Here is a 22,653-nt window from a genome sequence, read left to right on the forward strand (position 1 = left end):
TTTCGTGGAGAAATAATGCAAAAGCATCATGAACAAAGGGATCATTAACTCACCCATTTGCACCTGAGGTTCGGGGAAAAAAAAGAAAGTCAAATTTGTATAAAACGTGATTGTGCCCTTTCAGATTTACATATATTTGCCTATTTAGTCTCCACAGTAACCATGCTAATTGAAGTCTATTTATTACTTGATGAAATCCATAGAAAGAAATTAATTCAGAAAAGCAGAAAATGAAGTATTTACAACGAAAAATTATAGAAACATAAGATGTAGATGACTGTGCCAATAGAACTTCCTAAGGTAAAGTAAATGCCCCATATCTGCATTGTACAATACAGTAACTGCCAGACCAAGTGGTTATAGGATACTTGAAATCTTGCCAGTGCTACTGAGATCTGAAGGTCAGTTATTTAATTTTATGACTTTATTTTTTTTAATATTTGTTTGTTTGTTCATTTTGAGAGAGAGAGAGACAGAGTGCGAGGGGGGAAGAGGCAGAAAGAGAGGGAGACACAGAATCCGAAGAGGCTCGAACTCACGAGCCATGAGATCATGACCTGAAGTCGGATGCTTAACTGACTGAGCCATCCAGGTGGCCCTAATTTTACGATTTTACAGCTTATAGTCACACGTGGCTGGTAGTTGTTTTGTTGGAAAACGAAGATCTAGGATCTTAGGGTAGGTGGTTAAAATAATTAAGTAGATTCAAGATCAATATGGGAAGGGGACATAAATAGTCAGAAACAGGGAGTGAGAATGGTGGCCTAAATGTTGACACAATGAAATATAAAGATCATCAGAAGCTGCTTTGATTAGACAGATGTCTAGGGGTGCCTGGGTGGCTCAGTCGTTTGACTGTCTGACTCTTGATTTTGGCGCAGGTCATGATCTTGTGTTTCATGGAATCGAGCCCCATGTCAGGCTCTACACTGAGTGAGGAGCCTGTTTGGGATTATCTCTCTCCCTCTCTCTCTGCACAACCCCCCCACCCCAAAATAAATAAATAAATAAACATTTTTAAAAAAATGATCTTAGACAGATGTCTAAAGAGAGATAGTATCTACAGAATTTTAAGGGGATGAGGCCAGCTCCCATGTCACTATGTGGAGAACTCACCAGAACCCAGAGTTGGAGGAGAGAGGGTGAAGCCAAGCAGATTGTGTGGTGAGTTCCACAGGCAAGCAGCCGATTCCTCTTGTTCTCCTCTTCTTCCAGTGTCCCAGACTTCTCCATTTCTTCTCAAGACAAATACCTGGTTGACTTCCCTTTTATACTGGGAAAAACCCTTAGTAAACCTATTCAAGGGCAACATTCCAGGGTCACACCCTGACTTACTAGATCCTAAACAGCTGCAGCCTGTGGGACACACCCTGTTCGATTTGATTGGATTCTCCACACTCATACAAAATTGCAGCCCTCACACTAAGTCAGAGAGACGAGACATAAGGACACCTTGAAATGGTGCTATTAGAGCATCCATTCATTCCTTGACTCATTCCTAAGTACTTTGGAGTGCATTCTGTGTACCGAGAAACACGGTATGTCTTGGAAATGAAGCACAGCATCAGACACAGTGGGATTCTACAGACACGAAACTGGGGGGGAATATGGACTGAAAAACAAAATTTTTAAAAATGATTCCTTGACTGCTGGCCGCTGGCCACATACTTTCAAGAGCATATTAACAATTTATTAATTATCCAAAGAAAATGGGGAACACAATTTTAGACATTGTTTCTTGGTTAGTGGGAAAATAAACAAGAGTGTTACTACATAATGGAATAGAGTAAATAATTTTGTTTCCATGTCATTCACAGTTGATTTACACATTTGAGTGGAATGCTTACAGTTATAGAGATAAGCTCTTCTGGCTTAGAACTCCCTAAATTTCCAAGAGGAAATAATCAAACCGGAGGATACAGTAAGTATTCCATTGCATCTAAGGACATTTTGTCTCTTTCTCCAAAAATGCCCGGCAGTCCTGGTAAGCCACACGCTCCAGTTCCTTCTTCCATGCTCACCGAAGAGCATGTCCCACCTCTGGCATTACCATGCAGTCTCCATTGACCCTTTCACATTCTTCAGATGGTGTATAAACGAGCTCACAAATGAAACAGGTAATTTAACCACTAGATTTAACATTGTCCTACACTTTCGCTCCCCTCCCTCAGAACAGCAGAGGAATGACTTTTAATCTCAGGTAATTTATTCCTGCACTTGTGTTTGGTACCTATTCTTTCCTGCTGTGTCATGAATTTTGCGCTATAATTTAAAGCGTATACACTTTATTTGAAAGTACTCCTTCTCAATTCCATCCATTCTCTGAGCAATTCAACAACTTGTGGCATCATTCAGCCTGAAATTTCAATTGGACAAAAAAAAAAAAAAAAGAACAAGAACAACAAGGGCTCCTGGGTGGCTCAGTCAGTTAAGTGTCCAACTTCGGCTCTGGTCATGATCTCGCAGTTTGTGGGTTCGAGCCCCTCATCAGGCTCTGTGCTAACAGCTCAGAGCCTGGAGCCTGCTTCAGATCCTGTCTCCCTCTCTCTCTGCCCTTCCCTGCTTGCATGCTCTCTCTCTCTTTCTCCCTCTCTCTCTCAAAAAATGAATAAACATTAAAAAATTTAAAGAAGAAAACAAACAACAACAAAAATAAACTTCCGATTCCATTTACTTCCAACTGCTTCTCTCTCTCATCTTGTAATCCAAGGTGAGGAAGCATCCACTAACTGACTTTTCTCCTTATCCCACACCAGTCTGATTTTCTGTCCCCATCAATTTATGGACATCTTTCTTCCTGACAATTCAAACGTTCTAATCAACAAAAAGGATGTCAAGGCATATCATCAGTCTTTATGTTATTTTCCTTTCTTTTTTTTTAATTTTTGAATTTTATTTAAATCCACGTTAGTTAACATATATTGTAATAATGATTTCAGAAGTAGAATTTAGTGCTTCATCACTTACATACAACATCCAGTGCTCATCCCAACAAGTGCACTCCTTACGGCCCATCACCCATTTAGCCCAACCCCCACCCACCTCCACAACAGCAACTCTCAGTTCTCTGTATTTGAAAGCCTCTTAGGGTTTCCCTCCCTCTGTTTTTCTTATTTTTCCTTCCCTTCCTCTATGTTCATCTGTTGTGTTTCTTAAATTCCACATATAAGTGAAATAATAGGATACTTATCTTTCTCTAAATGACTTATTTCACTTAGCATAATGCACTCTGGTTCTATCCGCATTGTTGCAAATGGCAAGATTCCATTCTTTTTCATCACCGAGTAGTTTTCCATTGTATATATACACGTCTTCTTTATCCATTTGTCAGTCGATGGACATTTGGGCTCTTTCCATAATTTGGCTATTGTTGATATTTATGTTATTTCCAACTTCAACACACTTGGATCCCTTCTGTGTGTAAGCCCTATCTTCCCTGGAATCGTTTTACTGTTGCCACAGGTTAGGTTCTCAGAGAACAGACAGGACAGAGTTCAATGTGCTGGGTGTTTACTAGGCAGTGATCTCGAGAGGAACATCTCTGGAAAGGCTGAGGAGAGAGAAGTCTAGCCTTACAGCATCAGCCCGACCGCACAGGTTGCTGTAGAACTAGCAGGGCCCTCATACTTGGCCTCAACAAAAACAAAGTGGCCAGACCTAGGTATTCCCCACCTCCATCATTCACCGCTGGTCAGTCACTCTGGGGGCTGGGGGACTTGAGGCAGGTGGCTCTTGGCAGCTGAGTAAACCCCCGCACCTGCTGATAGTTCAAGTCCTCCAGGATGCCTGCTCATGGCTCCTACCATCCCGTGTCACCCCTGCAGATCACAGAGTAATAAGAATGATGCCCTACAATAACTGGTCCAGACAGGAAAATCTAGATGTCTGAGATCTATGGGTCTGGCAAGGACAGATATCAGGGATAGCAGCTAGAATACAAGGGTTGACAGAACCCTGGGAGATTAATCTCTGTCCTGGTGGTGCTTCCACCAGCTGGGTGTGGACTAAGCCCCTGCATTCCTGGCATGGAGGCACACCCTACCATCCAGCTGTCCTCGATCCTGAAAGGTGGTTTTTCACGGTTCTGTACCAAGGCCCCTCTACATTTGCCCATAAGACTGTTCTTCCATGGTTGACACAGGATGACTCAAGTGCTCCCCTGGCTTGGCTCTCTATTGTGGCACATATTTCATTGTTAAATCTAGAGCGCTGACTCCAACTATCCCATGAGAACTGCTATCATTACCATGTCACTCAGGGAAAGCTGCCTTCTGATCTCCCCTCTCCTTAGGCTCATGATTATCATTAACATAATAATATAATCCCCTGGTTATGATCATTATCATGATTGTTATTGTCATTCATCATTACTTTCATTATTACTTTTCTTCCTGCGAATTATTTTTGTAGTTGTTAATATACAAGCTTCAACAGAGTTTCTCCACAGGAAAGCAATTCCTGCTATACCACATAGGATTTATTTTTCTGAGGAGCATCCTGAAATATTCCAAGTCAGCCTCCAGAAGCGGGATCAACCCTTGATACCATGGAAGCCTCTGGAAGGGCATCCTTGGCACACTTCTTTTGATAAAATTTAATATCCCCTCTACAGCCCACCGGCTGCTTGTGCCAGCGTAGAAGCCCCAGAAAGTTGTTCTTGGACCAACAGAACTGCCACAAAATTCTTTTAGTCAAATCGGGGCCCCACAACCACTCTCACCTTCTGGGAAAGAAGGGAGATGGTGTCTCCGCCCACGGGAACGTCCACAAAACTCCTATATCTGATCTAGAGCCCTGGAACCACCATAGGTAAACATGGAGGTGCAAGAATGGCTTCCTAGGCCAGACTGAGGCTCTGGATAACTTCTAAGTCCAGGATAGGCTGGTGCAGTACTGGAAGACTGGGAGCTGCCATTCTGCACAACCCGCAAGTTTTCTAAGTCTTCATGGACAGTAATCTTTCAAAAAAAAAAAACATTTGGTGGACCCACATAGATTCTGGCTGGTGACAAGAAAGGTCTTCCAACACGATACCTGAGCTCCCTTTGGAAAATGATCCTTCACATTCCAGAAAACTAAATGTCCCACATTCCTTGACTCACTTGATGTTACTCTGGAAGCAAAGTGGATACTCGGAAAGAATTTCATCTGAAGTTGGAAACTGTCAAGTTAATCTGTCCAGAAATGGAACAATGATAATGAGAGAGGAGGAGAAAGTGCTGAAATGTGTGTCTATCCAATAAGGAAGGGAGGGGGAGGAGGAAGGCTGAGCTGAGTGGTCTCTCTGAAGAAGAGTGACCACACCCTAAGACCTTTAAATGAATCTCAAGTTTGTAGCTAATTGGATGACCTGTTCTTAGTCGGCTGGGTGGGGCAACCTGTAAAGGGCTGAAGAGAGGGCCACAGCTATCATTCAGAGACTGGCCTCTTTTTTTTTTATTTTTTTTAATGTTTATTTTTGAGACAGAGAGACACAGAGCATGAACAGGGGAGGGTCAAAGAAAGAGAGAGGGAGACAAAGAATCCAAAGCAGACTCCAAGCTCCAGCTGTCAGCACAGAGCTCGACGAGGGGCTCGAACTCACAGACAGTGAGATCATGACCTGAGCTGGAGCCAGAAGCTCAACTGACTGAGCCACCCAGGCGCCCCTGAGACTGGCCTCTTGATAGAACCATCGCAGTGCAATGTGAGGCTCCACATGGGAGATCTTGTAAAAGCTGTTTCTAGAGACATGGAGACTACCTCTTCCATGGAAACCTCATGTAAATGCTCAGGTCTGTCTGTCCAGAGAGGGAGCAATGGAAATGAGGGAGGTGGAGAAAGTGGTGAAACATGGGTGTGCCTCTTGAGGGGGGAGGGGCAGGAGGAAGGCTGGGCTGAGTCGTCTGTCTGCAGAAGAGTGACCACACCCTGAGACCCTTCATCCAACTCCAGCTGGTAGCTGATTGGGTGACGTGGTCTTAGTCAGGTGGGTGGGGCGAGCTTTACGAGGGCTGAGGAGAGGGCCCCAGCCATCATTCTGAGACTGGCCTCCTGAGAGAAGCATCGCTCTGCAACGTGAGGCTCCACGTTTCAGGAGACATGGAGACGCCCTCTTCCCACTGCCGAGAGGAGACTCAGTTCCATGTCTTTCCAAACCTCAAATCTTGCGGGTCAAATACGGGTGGTACTGAAGGCCATGGAGGACCCACTCTGCCTGAGAAGCCATCACCGTCATCGCACACACCCTGCAACCTGCCTAACGGTGGGGCTCCCACGTCGATGGGTCTGCCCCCCGCAAAGAAACCTGTGAGTTGGAGGAGACCTTCTGTGGTTGGGGCTGGCCTGCAGAACCTGGGGAACACGTGCTATGCGAATGCGGCCCTGCAGTGTCTGACGTACACACCACCCCTCGCCAGCTACATGCTGTCCCAGGAGCACTCCCGAAGCTGTGGGAGGCAGCCATTCTGCGTGCTGTGTGCTCTGCAGGCTCACGTGACCCGGGCCCTCTGCCGTCCGGGAGACGTGATCCGGCCTCCGCCAAAACTGCTCGCTGCCTTCCACACACACAGGCAGGAGGATGCCCACGAGTTTCTGATGTTCACTCTGGATGCTATGCAGCAAGCGTGTTTGCGTGAGGACAAGCCTTCAGAGCCTCAGGCTCAGGACGCCACCCTCATCCGGCAAATCTTTGGGGGGTACTGGAGGTCTCAAATCCAGTGTCTCCACTGCCAGGGTGTCTCCAGCACTTTGGACCCTTACCTGGACATTAGCCTGGATATCAGGGCAGCTCAGAGCGTGAGCCAAGCTTTGCAACACTTGGTGAAGCCCGAACAGTTGGATGGTGAAAATGCCTATCGTTGTAGTACTTGTCTCGACAAGGTACCTGCTTCCAAGACGTTGACTTTGCACACTTGCTCCAAGGTCCTGATGCTGGTATTGAAACGATTCTGCCATTTCACGGGCAGCAAACTGGCTAAGGAAGTGCAATATCCTGAGCGCCTTGACATGCGACGCTACGTGTCTGGGCAGAACGGGGGGTCGCTGACTTATGTGCTCTATGCCGTGCTGGTGCACGCGGGCTGGAATTGTCACAGCGGACATTACTTCTGTTACATCAAAACTGGGAACGGCCAGTGGTACAAAATGGATGATGCGAAGGTGACCGCCAGTGATGCGGCGTCTGCCCTGAGCCAACACGCCTATGTCCTCTTTTACATCCAGAAGAGTGAATTGGAAAGAGACCGTGCGAGTGAACCAGGTGCTGGGGAATCCACATGCCTCCAGGCTGACCACGCAGGCACGGCTGCGGCCCAAGGGGGGCCTGAAACCGACCCCAACATCCAGGTGCCACAATTGGAGGATCACGTGGAAGAGACACCACTGCCAGCAATCACGTTAGACCAGTGGAGATTCCTCCAAGAAAGCCACCGTCCCAAGTCTGAATTCAACCTCAGGAAATTAGAATTTGCTCTTCCCCCTGACGCGGTCCTAATTCACCAGTCCAAATACAGAGATGAGATGGGAAAGGATCACCGTGAACCAAACATCTACCGGCTCAACAGTTCAGCCAGGGACATCCCACCTCAGAGGGCAACGGCCATTCACCAAGTCCCTTGTCTCACCGGCAGAGCCAGAGCTACCAAGAGGAAGAACAAGAAGGGACAGAGGTCTCAGGAAGCAGTGCAGGGATCCCACTACAGGCTTTGAGATACATGCCTGCCCACGTGCACACTCACCCGCCCTCACTACTCACTCACTCACTCACTCACAGTCCCTTTGTAGGCCACATTTTGTGTGTTGTAGGTGGGTGTGATCCAGACATGTGGAGGGACCATGAATCTGGCTGTATTCACAGGATATGGCATTCATTTTGGCCTGGAGATTCTTGAGCTCTAAGGCTGGCTTTCTATAATGATATTATTGGAGAGATTTGGAGGATTATGCTGGGTATTTGGAGGATTTCTCCCCTCCATGACACAGAGGAGAATTGGGGGCCAATCAGAGCTGAAAGGGATGTAGGAGTGGTCAGTCAGGCCTGAAGAGTAGAAAAAGGCTAAGCACCTGAAGTTCGTGAGAAAATGCCTGACATTCAAGTTCCCATCAATGAATTCCTTACTCTCTGTTTATTTTTAAAGCACATTTGTTCCTATGAGTTCCTATTAGTTCCTAGTGTGTAATATCTAGTATCTAGTACCTAGTGATGACTTCATAGGGTCTAGAATTGAGGAGCAACAAGGTGATAGGATAGATGGGATTAAAGTGCCTAAGAGGTCACATGACCTTGGCCAAGTATAACAGTCTGGGAAGGAAGGAAGTGTCCCTCACTGACCGGCCCTCTGGCATGCCGGGATGCTGAGTCTTCTCCACTGGAGTCCGCCTGCCACACGCCATTCTGGATGTCTCCTGACACACAGAAGGAGCATATTTGCATTTCAGGTGGGTTGGGACGATTTGGGCCTCACACAAGCTGGCAGAGAAATAGGACAGGGAAGAAATGGGGGTTGTGGTGTGCCTCTACTCACGAAGTGAAGGACTCTTTAGTGTTGAAGAGGATTCTGAGGGCAGAGACTGAGGAAAGGGATGGCTCTCAATGTTCCTGAGGACATGAGGTTCAGATTCCAAAGTAACTGGACCCCAGAGTCTGATTGGTGTGGGGACATGCGGGAGCAGTGACAGCATCCTGCTCCATTTCACCACTGGGTCTGAAAGCCTAAAAAATTCACTCCGAGTTCACCAGAGTTTTGATATTCATTTCCCATGGTTTACAAGGAAATTCAGAGTGGGGACCTGGAAAGAAACCATAAATAAAAGAGTTCAGATATTCACTTTGGAAGATTCCAATCTAGCAGAAGGGATACTAGGTTTTTGGAATTGATTTTGTATTTGAAAATGGCTTCCTTTTATGTCAAATGGGCAGTTCTGTTTCTTGAGAGTCAAGCATACTTGTGTATGTTGGGGCAGTATTTCTCGTGTAAGTCAGGGCAGTATTTCCTGTGGTTTTGATACCAGAGTACAGTTGAGAGACTTCATGAAAGTCTCTCCAATGAGTCATTCTGGCGCAGTCGGTTAAGCGTCCGACTTCAGCCAGGTCACGATCTTGCGGTCCGTGAGTTCGAGCCCCGCGTCGGGCTCTGGGCTGATGGCTCAGAGCCTGGAGCCTGTTTCCGATTCTATGTCTCCCTCTCTCTCTGCCCCTCCCCCGTTCGTGCTCTGTCTCTCTCTGTCCCAAAAATAAATAAACGTTGAAAAAAAAATTAAAAAAAAAAAAAAAAAAAAAAGACCATCTCCCCTGCCTTTCCTAAGGCTTTCCTGCTGGGGATGGGTCCTCAGTAGACTGTGTAGAACATGAAGGAAGGAGAGGTCATGCAGGCTGAAGACTGTATTTGACCTGGAGGTCATGACGCCCCCTCATGCTTGTTGGGAGAAGGGGTACATGAAAGAGTCAAATATCTATGTGAATATGACTCTCCTTTCTCTTTTGACTCAGGAAATCCAAAAATCCCTATCCGCGGAAGGCTGACCTGACCCTCCAAGGAGTGGGAGTGGGGCAGATGGCAGGAGGTCACACCAAGCAAGAATTTTACAGACCCTTGAATGCCCCAAAATGAAGAGGCAACACAGGGTATCCATGGTGTGCAGGACTCCCAGGCCAGTGGAGGAAGATCCTAGGGTAAGTGGATCCTTGGAGGTGTGGTGAAGCAGCGGGGGGGGGGGGGGGGGGAGCCACTATTCTGGAGATGGGGATTGCACATGACAAGCTCTGTGTCCTTCTGTCAGTTATCCTTTCCTAGCCAAGGATGGTCTGCCTTGGAATCTCCCCAGCAGGCTCATTAGGATCTTCAGATCTGCGGATCAAACTTACTTGTACATAGGTCAGGTCTAGGCTGGTGTTTGTCCAAATCTTTCCATGTGGCTCATTTCTATTCAGTCTGAAATCTCCAATCCCTGCTGTGGTCCCTCCCCCCACAGAGGTTCAAACATATTAAATATCCTGGAGCTCATGAGTCGTATATGATGTACCCTGTCCAGAAACCATCTCCCACTCCCAGAATACGTCCTTCTCTGTCACAGAGTCTAAGTCTAAAGTTCTCTTTTGTCCAGCAAAAAGTGGACACAGGATTAAAGAAAGAGATGGCTAATCTCCGGGCAAAGATAAGAGCCCCAAATCAGGGTTCTTGCCCCTCATTTATTAAGATCAGAAGGCTTACAAACGTGATGGGCATGCACAAAGAGACCAAGAAACTGTGAACATTAACTTGGGGATGTGAGGGAAAATGGGGTTTTGAAGATATACAGTGTTTGGGGTTTGGGTCAGTATTAAACAAAATCCTGGCCCCGGGCAGATAGGCAGACAATTGTTAAGGGCAGACAGGAGGCGCTGTGCCTGTTTATCTTTGTCAGCTTAGGTGATGAGACAGACAGGGAGAATAGCCTCAGGGTTAACAAGGCACCTTTTTTTTTTTTTTTTTTAACCATCTCCTCTCCAAGCTGCTTGGCCTACAGTGCAGCATCCATAGTCCAATTCACTAGTTTACCTAACTTGGCCCTTTCCTCCTGTGAAAGCAGCTTTTCTGCTATAGAACTAATTGGGGGGCATTTTTGCCCTGCATGCCTGATCTTGCTTACCTCATATAATTTTGTATTGGGAGACTTTGCACCTGTTCCTAATTTGGGCCTTTGTCCCTCCCTCTCTATTCTGGGGACTCTGCACCCACTTTCTATTTTGGGTGCCTTTGCACCTCCCTATTCTTGGGGTGCCAACCTGGTTTACCCAAACTCAGGTGTTTGGGTGAGCATTCTATGGCTTTGAATTTCTTTATGCCTTGTTAACCCATTGGTGTAAGCCCAGGGGATTCCTAAGCTTATCCCCCACACTTCTCATGTTCTTTACACTTGGATTTTGGTTCCTGCTCATTCACTGAGTCTCTCCACCTTCCCTCACACAGGTAAAGTGTAAGAACTGCAGAGCCTTTGGGCACAAAGCATCAAGCAGCTGGTGCACCATGAGGCACTGGGATGGGCCCCGGGCCCCCCAGGCCTGGGACTCCAGGAAGCTGAGGGAGAATCTGGAACCAAGGAGAATGTGGAAGACAGGCAATGCAGCTCCTTCTACTTCCCGAGTTTTGTCGTGCAGGCGAGAAAGTCAGCAGAGGAAGGCGCTGCTCCAGAGATTCTCCAGGAGACGCCCAGGAAGGCAGCAGCGAACCTGGAGGGAATCCACAGAACCCTGTGACTATGAGAGGGTGAGTGTCCCCTGTTCCTGCTCTTCTTTTTTCCCTGGGACAGGGGTGGGCTTCATTGCCCTCCTGGGAGCAGAGGGGTTTCAACGTTGACCAAGGTGATTTCTCTGGGAGTCCTTTTGACCCAGTTCCCCTGGGTGTCCATGCTTTTGCAGGATCCCTTGTATGTGTGCTAACAGTGTGGCTAGTGGGGGAGGGCGGTGAGAACACTATATCAGGAAACTCTTGCAACACCCAGACGCCTCTCTGGAAGACCACGTATCTTTCTTTGTGACACATACTCCCAAATTGGCCATGGAACTCAGTAGCCCCCACTGCAAACCTCCACCTGCAGGATGCCTGTACTTTCCTGGAAGCATGAATGGACGTGCTTGTCCACTTCGGGAGGCAGGCACGATGCAGAACCTTTCTGGTCCGTCGCTCCGGTGGAATCAAAGCATCAAGGGGCTACTGCCCAGTGTTTCTTCCTGATCAGCACTGAGCTGGAGGCCCTCATCCTCTATCAGTAGAATCCTTTCCTGTCTCTCCCAGTTGTTTGCAATGGACTGAGGTCTTGGCGTTTCTGTCTGTTTCTTTGCTGTGGTTGTCGTGCATGTGTCCTTGGTGGGGAGGAAGGACTGATGGCCGTTGTCTGTGTGTTGTGTGTTCCCACAGCATCCGCACAGGCCGATGCCCGTGTACACCACCAAGAGGGTGTCCGTGCTGGAGCCGCACGTCCCGGCTGAGCCTCCTAGCGGGACGCCTGACACGACACAGCTGTCCCTGTCGGCTGCTCCTCTTGGGAGACCTGCGGCGAGCACCTTCCCGCCTGCAGGCCGACAGGATGCCCAGCAAGTGGGGACCCCTGCCCCACCTGCCCCGCCTGCCCAGGCACACCAACGCTCTGCCCGGGATCCAGGCCTCCGTGTCCAGCTGAGACAACACCGGCTCCGATGTGCCTCCCTTGAACGTCTCCAGACTGTCTCTAGGGGGCAGGGCACTGGCCATGCCCAGGCACCAGCCAAGCATCCTGAGGTGAGCTCTGATCCTCCTCCAACCCGTTTGGCTCCGAGTCCCCAGCCCCACATCCAGACACCAGGCAAGAGATGGGCCCCGCTTCCCGACGACACGTGCCAGAACCCTCGAAAGAAACCACGATGGACCCCCTTTCATCAACCCCACAAGAGCACAGGACGCCCCCGTGTGGGGCTTTGCCAGAGTCTGTGTCGTCCAGAAAGGAGAAGTGCATGTGGTCTCAAGGGGGCAGCCCACGTGCTCAGGAAGTCACCTGCCTTGGTGCAAAGAATGAGCCTCCAGCCTCCCCACCCCCAACCTCAATTGGACACTCTCCAGGCGTGCACCGTGGCCCTGTGTCCACCCTGTCCACAGGCACCCAGCCAGCCCATGGGAATGGTCTTCAGCCGCCTGGACAAAGGCAGCTGGAACTCTAGGTTCATAGCAGCTCCCTGTCTGGCACCTCCCGAGACGCCAGCCCCCACTGGTCAGGTCCCTCCCATCACACACCAGTCTGAAGGAGGCTGTGTGTGCATCTGATTGAGTGTCCTCTTTGATCACCTGCAGCTTTCATCATCCTCAGATGAGTGCAATTGGCAGTGAGACACCTCATGGCCTTGGAATCTTGACCCCCAACTCAGTGACCCTGCAGAGATGACTGTTTAATTGAAAATCGGTTTCAGGTATGGCATATGGTGCATCAGCAATTCCCCTGTTGGGCTCGATGTACAAAATTGGAGCCCTGGTCATACTTGGATGTCACACTTGTGTCATGTGTATACATACATCCCTTCTCCCAATGCAGAACACACTTTTTCTTTAGGTAATATATGTTATTTTTCACATGATACTTATCAACGTGGATGTAAAGTTTATTTTATGTAAATACATATTTAAGAAACTTAGTGAAATTAAATAATAAGTTATAAGCCTCACTGTAAATATAACCTATGAAATTACATGCGTTTGGTTTGCAAATGTGCAATTTGGGGATTCTGAATAAAGGATCCAACTGTTTCCTTTGCAAATTCAAAGCAGAGATTAATTCGGTAGACTCTGTGAGGTAGTTTTGTGCCAATTGTACTGGGGAATATATTACCCGCTTTCTTCATTTTCGTTATTAAATGTTATCATGAAGCTATGTTTCCTTTTTTCACATTTAATAAAATTTTTCCAAATAGGACATAAGGTGCATTAGTTTTTTTCTCAGCTTTGAACACTATTTTTAATTATTTACTTTGTCAAAGCTTAATTGTCAGGAAAGAGGAGCTTGATAGGACCTAGGTCTGCTTCGACTTTCAGAACCTCAGGCAAACCCAGCTGTAGTGTGTAAATACATGCTTATTAGAATCATTTTTGTGTGATTGGGCACCTGGGTAGCTCAGCCGGTTAAGCATCCGACTCCTGATTTCAGGTCATGATCTCAGAGCTCATGAATTCAAGCCCGGTGTCTGGCTCTGCACTGTCAGGGCAGAGCCTGCTTGGGATTCTCTCTCTCTCCTTCCCGCTCTGCCCCTCCCCCACCCCCCCCCACCCCCATCTCCCCGAAGATAAAATAAATAAACTATAAAAATATTTCCATGTGATCCTGCGTACCTCCAATATGCACTGGGCAGGCTCAGTCTGTCTTTGGCCCATAATGGGATCCGTTGGTGAGGCTTCATGTATGCATATGCCGGAACCCTATGACAAGAGATGCACATATTGGCTGCCTTTTGGAGGCCTGGCTTGTGATTTACTGCCCTCCATAGGATTTTGTGACACAGCAATATTTGACAGGCTGGGCAGGTGCTGGTCAAAATATCACCTTAGGAACAGGCTATCTTTCTTCTCTCCCTCAGGGCAAACTCTGAGGAGGACCCAGGGAAATCCCATAGGTCTGCAGAGAGGAATCCCCCCTTAGGAAGAGCATACACCTGCTCCTTCGCCCTAAAGAGCATTCTTTGGGGAATGCTCCCCTCTCTCTCTCTGCAGATCTGTGCAGCCAGAAGGCAGAGCAACTAGCTGTTGGCCATCCAATGTCACTTAAACCAGGAGGGAAGTACAGGAGTCACAGGGTGAGCCCCACCCAAAACTCCATCCACGCAGACTCTGTGTGACTTGAGTCAGAGGCTGTTGTTCCCTTTCCCCGGCCCCTGACTTAGGCCCTGCCCACTGCCCCATTACTGTCTCATTCCTTCTGACAAAAGCATAATAATCGGGCTCTTTTTCTAATATTCATTTTATTCAGGTCATGCGGTTGCTCTTTTACATTGTTAACCTCACTCCCCTTTTGCAATGCATTTAACTGTGGATAATAGTATCAATGTTGTAAGTCTTCTCTGGGGGTTCTACATATGAAATGTCTAATATCTTCGGTAAGGCATCATGGAGGGTCAACTACTATGCCAAATATTTTTGACTTTATGACATGCACGGAAACTGTGTTAGATGATATTAATAGGTTATCTGATATCATCCATCACAAACAGATGCATTGAGAGGCATCAAGAATTCTCATTGGACTAGGGGGAGGGCCTCCAAGTGCAATGCCATCGGCAGTCTGGATGGTTTCCCTCCTTGAAGATTGACGTGTATTGCACGTAGTGTGCACTTTTCATTTGGCCTTTCCTATCTTCTCCAGGAGGCTGCTCCTGTGGCCTCTGTCCATTGCCCTCAAGGCATGGCCCTCTCCCAGCCTGGTGCCATCCAGCCCTGCCCACAGCTTCCCCCGGCCTCAACCTGGCCTCACTCAATGGCATGGGACCACTGCCCCACCCTTACTGGCAGCATTCTTACCCCGGCCCCAACCATCATCACACCCCTCCCAATTCTCATCCTCTCAACTCCCAGTTGGTCTCACCTCACAACCAGCCCATCCCTTCACCGTACCAGCCTGGCACCAGCCACTCTCAGGACCACTCCCCAAGGAGAATAGACCAGATTCTTGGGGGGGTGGTTAGTGGGGGCCAGAGGAGAAGCACACCTTTCACTTTTCTTAAAATATCCATTGGCATGCACCAAGCTTGGACCTGTTTTTTCAATGATTATATATTCCATTGGGTTTTCACCTTTTCTATAAAATTGTTGGGTTTTCAATGGAGTTTTAGACAGTACTATCTTTGGCATTATTAGAATGAGGTCACAGTTTGCTCTCCTCCATGTAGTGACCTCAGCCAGTCTATCCCAGGCCTTCCTGGAGCACGAAGCTGACCCATCTCTGAGGACTAGACTTTTGCTCTGTCTGAATGCTTTGGTACTGACATGTGGGTGCTTCCTGGGGCTTGAGTCAGCCCGCCTCCGTACTTGAATGACACCCCAGCTTGTCTTGGTCTCCAGATCTCAGAATGGCCCAGAATCTTCCAAGTGGGTAGTCAGGATGGGGAGTTGTCTCAAAAGGACCATTCTACCACCTGTTTCCTCATGTCTATGTGTCATCTATCTGTGTGTCTATCATGTATCTTCCTGTCTTCATCGGGTCTCTATTATCTATCTATGGAGTGTATTTCTGTTATTGAAATTGTATCTGTTATTTTCCATACTTTGTGCGTGATGTATAAATTCAAATGCCTTTGAGATGCAGGTGGGTGACATCCATAAATGTTTAGTTTTCTAAGTATATTCTACATATATTTTAATTTCATGTTTCTCATCATCTTTGTAGCCTGGACTCTTTGACAGATTATCTTCATTGTGAACATAGAATATAGCTTATTCTTTTACCCATTTTTGCTTTCTCCTTCAGAGTATTTTGTTTCACCTATGGATTAGAGCCATGTCCAGGATCTACTGTGTAGGAAATACATGATTTCAATTTAAACTAATGAAAGATGAAGTGTTCGCCATTTTCAGGCATACTTTTAAGGACGCCTGTGCTCTCACATGAACAGGTGAATACATGGTCATACTGCCTTCTTTGGAGCCTCATTAATACCCTTATGAATTGTAGGGTGAAATCTGTGAATTAAGATTTCCTTGAGAAATCCAGTTTAGGTGGCAGGATTTGTCAAGACCAAATAACACTGTTCCTATTGCCAGAATTGCTCCAACATCACCCCACGTGAGGCCACCTACTGGTTTTCCCATATGCAATCTCATTTGCTAATTGTCAACATTTTAAAAAATTTAACATCTTGACTTAACTGGATTTATATTTTGAAATAAAAGTTCCTGGAATGTCTGGAAAACATATCATCACCAGTGGCCTGAGCAGCGCAAGGTTCTCTATTTTAGCTCAGAGTCCAGGGTCCAGTACAGCCAAAATTAAGAGTCACAATGAGGGAATCCTAGACCCACCAGACCTTCTGTAAATGTTCATGGTCGCCTTTATGCCCCACGAAATGCTCAGGCTGCAGTGCAAGGCATGGAGACTCCGACCTGCCAGCCTGAGCAAGTGCCCAATGCCAGGTCCTCCTGGAAGACTATGCAATGCCCGTGCTGGCCAGCGGCGCCCCCTGCTGGACAGAGAGCAGTGTGGAAGACTCCCTCTTGTGACCTCCCACACAGATTACAAAGCCAGGGGTGAGGACTTCCTCAGGTGTGGGTGGAACACGTGACACACGGCCACCCAGGAAGAGCTGGTCATAGTCATCTGGGGAGCTGACTGGATGCTTATGGAGGCCATCATGAGATCCAGATCAAATATTGTGTGTGTGTGTGTGTGTGTGTGTGTGTGTGTGTGATTGCGTGTGTGATATATGGATTTTAATCCAGGAAGAGAAAGTTGGATCCCAAAATTTCTACAGGATGACCTAGCACGGTTATTTTCTGCGGCTTCCATTCGTGGCTCAGATGCACATACACTCTTTGCATTCTACCCATGATTCTGCCCAATCTAGAATCTAATCCACAGGAAAAATAGATTTCACGTGTTAATGTCTTTTGAGATCTAACATCCAGTTAGCCCTGTTGAGCTCTTTCAGTGAGAAAGTGCCATGTAATCACTTGTATGCGGAATAAAAAACAAAACAGAAGAACACAGGGCAAGGGAAGAATAAATAAAATAAGATAAAATCACAGAGGGAGGCAAGCCATAGGAGACTCTTCAAAAAAATTTGTTTTTTGTGTATTTGAAAGAGAGAGAGAGAGAGAGAGAGAGAGAGAGGGAGAGAGAGAGAGAGAGAGAGAGATACAGAGCATGACCAGAAGAGTGGCAGAGAGAGGCATGCACACAGAATCCAGAGCAGGCTCCAGGCTCTGAGCTGTCATCAGAGCGCCGGACACAGGGCTTGAAGTCTCAAACCCTGAGATCATGAGCTGACTGAATCAGAGTCCGAACCGGCTGAGACACCCACGTGCCCCAGGAGAACCCTTCAGTGTAGAGAAGAAAGTGAGGGTTGCTAGAGGGGAGGAGTGGGTGGGCTCCATGTGCAACGGGCGTTATGGAGGGCCCCTGTGGGGGTTGGCAGTGGGTGTTTCATGTAAGGGACGAAGCCCTAAATTCCACCCCTGAAACCAAGACTACACTCACTGTTAACTGAATTTGATTTAAATTTGGAAACTGGAGGGGGGACTGGGTGCCTCCGTCGGTTGAGTGTCCAACCTCAGCTCAGGTCAGGATCTCATGGTTCGTGGGGTTGAGCTCCACGTTGGGCTCTGTGCTGACAGCTCAGAGCCTGGAGCTGCTTTGGGTTCTGTGTCTCTCACTCTCTCCCCCTCCCATGCTCACACTCTGTCTCTGTTTTGTGTGTGTGCCCCTCTCTGTTTATTTAAACATTTTACTTCATGTTTAAAACATGAAAACAACAGACCAATAAATTTTAAAAGTAGATTAAGAAAAAGTATTTTTCCTCTATCGGCTATGATATTTGAACATCCAGAATTCAATATGATTTGCTGTACAAAATTCACATACTGACATTAGTTCCCACTATGTGTGATGTGTATGTTTAGTGCAGACTGGAAACAACAACAACAACAACAACAACAGCAACAACAGGCTTTACCCTGTCAGTGCCATTGGCAAACGACCAGAGATCTCCTATATGGCCCCCCTCCCCTGGGGGGAATTGAAGGATCATGCACTAACTCCCATTCAACAATGTATTTAGTGAGTCTCTCTCCTAAGAAATACAGGTGTGACAGAGAGCATCCATCCATACCCTGACCTGAAATACCACATTGTTGCCTCGGTGTCCACTTGAGACTGTTTTTCTGAGGTGTACAACCGAGGACCAAGATTGCAATGCAACTGAGCAGAAATCCCTGAGCCTCCTCCCTTGTGGAGGAGATTGTCCGATGGGGGGATGGTGGTCAACTCTGCGGAACAAGGTAGAGCTGCTTGGTGGCTCAGCAAGAAGAGGTGGAAGAAGGTTCCTTTCCCCCATTTGCTCTGCAGCCTCATGGGAGGGGGATTGTTAAGGGAACCTCATCGAATGAACATGGGCCAGGAAGGCTCCACCCACCCGTCTCCAGAGACATGAGCATGTATTTGCTCCTTGCCATTTCCAGGCAATTAGCCAATGTTCACATGAACATGTGGAGCCTTTACAAAATATTTTATGTATACAAGGAAACACTTTGCACAGTTATGAATTCGTGTTTCCTTCTGCTCCTCTCCTTCCGACACAAGACATTCCTGAAAAGGCCGTCTGCTCCCACGTAGAGCTAGAGTTCTTCCAGTTTCCTGGTCATTTGCCACTCCTCCGTGTGGAAGCACTGAGATTGTTTCAAACTCCTTCCCCTGCCGGTGCATGTTTGGATATCACCGAGAGTCCCTACACGCGCATGTTTGGGCACATGTACTTTACCAATACACAGAGAGTAGGGAATGGGATGATGGGACGGTGAGTCCCAGGCATTTTCACAGGGACTCCCGGTGCTCTGCCTTGTTTCCACCTTCATGCCTCCTTGGCCACTTCCTCTGACCCTTTCAGGCTCTGAGAGTGCCCAATGATCCTCGGTGCTGATGGAGGGGAGAAACCTTCCAAATACCCAGCATAATCCACACCTCTCCAATAACATCATTACAGCCAGCCAGCCTGAAAGCTCAGGATTCTCCAGGTCAACTGGAACGCCATACCCCATGAATACAGCCAGATTCACGGTCCCTCCACATGTCCCGATCACACCCACCCACAACACACAAAATGTGGCCTACAAGGGACTGTGAGTGAGTGAGTAGTGAGTGAGGGCGGGTGAGTGTGCACGTGGGCAGGCGTGTATCTCAAAGCCCGTAGTGGGATCCCTGCACTGCTTCCTGAGACCTCTGTCCCTTCTTGTTCTTCCTCTTGGTAGCTCTGGCTCTGCCGGTGAGACAAGGGACTTGGTGAATGGCCGTTGCCCTCTGAGGTGGGATGTCCCTGGCTGAACTGTTGAGCCGGTAGATGTTTGGTTCACGGTGATCCTTTCCCATCTCATCTCTGTATTTGGACTGGTGAATTAGGACCGCGTCGGGGGGAAGAGCAAATTCTAGTTTCCTGAGGTTGAATTCAGACTTGGGACGGCGGCTTTCTTGGAGGAATCTCCACTGGTCTAACGTGGTTGCTGGCAGTGGTGTCTCTTCCACGTGATCCTCCAATTGTGGCACCTGGATGTTGGGGTCGGTTTCAGGCCCCCCTTGGGCCACAGCCGTGCCTGCGTGGTCAGCCTGGAGGCATGTGGATTCCCCAGCACCTGGCTCACTCGCACGGTCTCTTTCCAATTCACTCTTCTGGATGTAAAAGAGGACATAGGCGTGTTGGCTCAGGGCAGACGTCGCATCACTGGCGGTCACCTTCGCATCATCCATTTTGTACCACTGGCCGTTCCCAGCTTTGATGTAACAGAAGTAATGTCCGCTGTGACAATTCCAGCCCGCGTGCACCAGCACGGCATAGAGCACATAAGTCAGCGACCCCCCGTTCTGCCCAGACGCGTAGCGTCGCATGTCAAGGCGCTCAGGATATTGCACTTCCTTAGCCAGTTTGCTGCCCGTGAAATGGCAGAATCGTTTCAATACCAGCATCAGGACCTTGGAGCAAGTGTGCAAAGTCAACGTCTTGGAAGCAGGTACCTTGTCGAGACAAGTACTACAACGATAGGCATTTTCACCATCCAACTGTTCGGGCTTCACCAAGTGTTGCAAAGCTTGGCTCACGCTCTGAGCTGCCCTGATATCCAGGCTAATGTCCAGGTAAGGGTCCAAAGTGCTGGAGACACCCTGGCAGTGGAGACACTGGATTTGAGACCTCCAGTACCCCCCAAAGATTTGCCGGATGAGGGTGGCGTCCTGAGCCTGAGGCTCTGAAGGCTTGTCCTCACGCAAACACGCTTGCTGCATAGCATCCAGAGTGAACATCAGAAACTCGTGGGCATCCTCCTGCCTGTGTGTGTGGAAGGCAGCGAGCAGTTTTGGCGGAGGCCGGATCACGTCTCCCGGACGGCAGAGGGCCCGGGTCACGTGAGCCTGCAGAGCACACAGCACGCAGAATGGCTGCCTCCCACAGCTTCGGGAGTGCTCCTGGGACAGCATGTAGCTGGCGAGGGGTGGTGTGTACGTCAGACACTGCAGGGCCGCATTCGCATAGCACGTGTTCCCCAGGTTCTGCAGGCCAGCCCCAACCACAGAAGGTCTCCTCCAACTCACAGGTTTCTTTGCGGGGGGCAGACCCGTCGACGTGGGAGCCCAACCGTTAGGCAGGTCGCAGGGTGTGTGCGATGACGGTGACGGCTTCTCAGGCAGAGTGGGTCCTCCGTGGCCTTCAGCACCACCCGTATTTGATCCGCAAGGTTTGAGGTTTGGAAAGACACGGAACTGAGTCTCCTCTCGGCAGTGGGAAGAGGGCGTCTCCATGTCTCCTGAAACGTGGAGCCTCACGTTGCAGAGCGATGCTTCTCTCAGGAGGCCAGTCTCAGAATGATGGCTGGGGCCCTCTCCTCAGCCCTCGTAAAGCTCGCCCCACCCACCTGACTAGGACCACGTCATCCAATCAGCTACCAGCTGGAGTTGGATGCAGGGTCTCAGGGTGTGGTCACTCTTCTGCAGACAGACGACTCAGCCCAGCCTTCCTCCTGCCCCTCCCTCCTCAAGAGGCACACACACGTTTCACCACTTTCTCCACCTCCCTCATTTCCATTGCTCCCTCTCTGGACAGACGGACTTGAGCATTTCTAACCTAGAGGAGATCCTTTTTTGAGTATCCACTTTGCTTTTAGATAACACAAAGTGTCGAGGAATGACGGCCATGAATTTTTTAGGCCGTGGAAATCATTTTACCAATTGAGCTCTGGTATCATGTAGGAGCACCTCCTGTCCGTCAGCCAGAATGTATGTGACACCAGCAAATTATTCTGGAATGATTACTGTCCATGGATTTGATTCTAAAACTCCTGAACTGTCTCCATGGGATCTGTGTATACGACTATCATGAAGGTCCTTTGCAACATGTCTGTCTACCAAGGGGTGGCCGAGAAATTGTCCCAAGAAATATCGTTTGCCTGGTTTCGGGCTTTGTAAATGCTTTCTTCATCTTGTAGCTCCCTTCCCAATAGGAGAACAAATCCTAAACCCATCACTTGCCAAATTGTCCCTGGCATTACTAGCAAATCACATAGCAAGGTAGGTATAGGTTCCCGTGGTTCAGGACATGTTGGTTGTGGGTTTGTGACGTTTATAGACGGTTTGACATTGGAATTTAGACATGCATGGACCAATGTCCCCTCGTGGAAACTGTGGCTTTAGGGTGTCAGTATCTCTAGACCAGATTTCAGAACTGACCAGGTCTGCTGACATCGTGCTTTCTTCTCTAATGTTTGTTTGTTTTTCACTTTTAACATTTTAATTGATTTATTTTGAGAGAGACAGAGACAGAGAGAGACAGAGAGCGAGAGAGAGCGCTCATGTGGACAAGCCAGGGAGAGACAGAGAGAGAGGGAGAGAGGATCCTCAATGAAACAGTCACCTCCTCGGGGTCACCAACTAGGAGGAAAAGGCTGCGAGCACGTGAGGTGTCTCACTGCCAAACACACTCATGTGAGGGGAAGGAAAGGGGCAAGGGGTCAAGGAGGACACCCAATGGGATGCACAAAAGGAGTCTTCAGACTCTTGTGACCACAGCCTCAAGACACGGCCCTCTCCCTGCCTGGTGCCCTCCAGCCCCCCCCACGGCTTCCGTCAGCCTCCGCCTGGCCTCACTGCATGGGACCGGACCACGGCCCCACCCTTACCCGCAGCATCCTCACCCCTGCCACACCCATGCCCACACCTCATCCCAATGCTCTCCGCCCTCAGTTGGCCCGGCCTCACGTCCAGGCCGTCGCTCCACGGGGCCAGCCTGGCGCCTGCCACTCTCAGGACCACACCCCAAGGAGAATCTACCAGAGAGTGGGTAGAGGAGGGGGGGCGAGCGAGGCCAGGGCACAAGCACACCTTTCCCTGTTCCTCAAATATCCGTTGGCAGGCAGGCGCCACGTTTGGACCTGTTTCTGCAAGGAATCATCTCTCCCTTTGGTTGTCATCTCCTCCTAGAAAACCGGTTGT

At 48.6% G+C, this 22,653-nt stretch overlaps 2 protein-coding genes across 2 annotated transcripts; one reads left to right on the forward strand and one right to left on the reverse strand.

Annotated features, from left to right (window-relative positions):
* The first annotated feature begins 6,045 nt into the window (after nt 1-6,045).
* On the forward strand, nt 6,046-7,718 carry LOC147581447 (ubiquitin carboxyl-terminal hydrolase 17-like protein 6). Its single transcript, XM_086703106.1, has one exon. The coding sequence runs from the start codon at nt 6,082-6,084 to the stop codon at nt 7,687-7,689; it is 1,608 nt and encodes a 535-aa protein (XP_086559232.1). The 5' UTR covers nt 6,046-6,081; the 3' UTR covers nt 7,690-7,718.
* An 11,302-nt stretch (nt 7,719-19,020) lies between these two features.
* Nucleotides 19,021-20,967, reverse strand: LOC147581448 (ubiquitin carboxyl-terminal hydrolase 17-like protein 6). The gene has a single exon (XM_086702879.1). It carries the CDS (start codon nt 20,965-20,967, stop codon nt 19,360-19,362), a length of 1,608 nt encoding a protein of 535 aa, XP_086559005.1. The 3' UTR covers nt 19,021-19,359.
* Between the last annotated feature and the right edge of the window lie 1,686 nt (nt 20,968-22,653).

The sequence above is a fragment of the Puma concolor genome, chromosome B1 (genome assembly GCF_028749965.1).
Source record: "Puma concolor isolate L17-30 chromosome B1, mPumCon1.1.hap2, whole genome shotgun sequence".
Taxonomy (NCBI): Eukaryota; Metazoa; Chordata; class Mammalia; order Carnivora; family Felidae; genus Puma; species Puma concolor.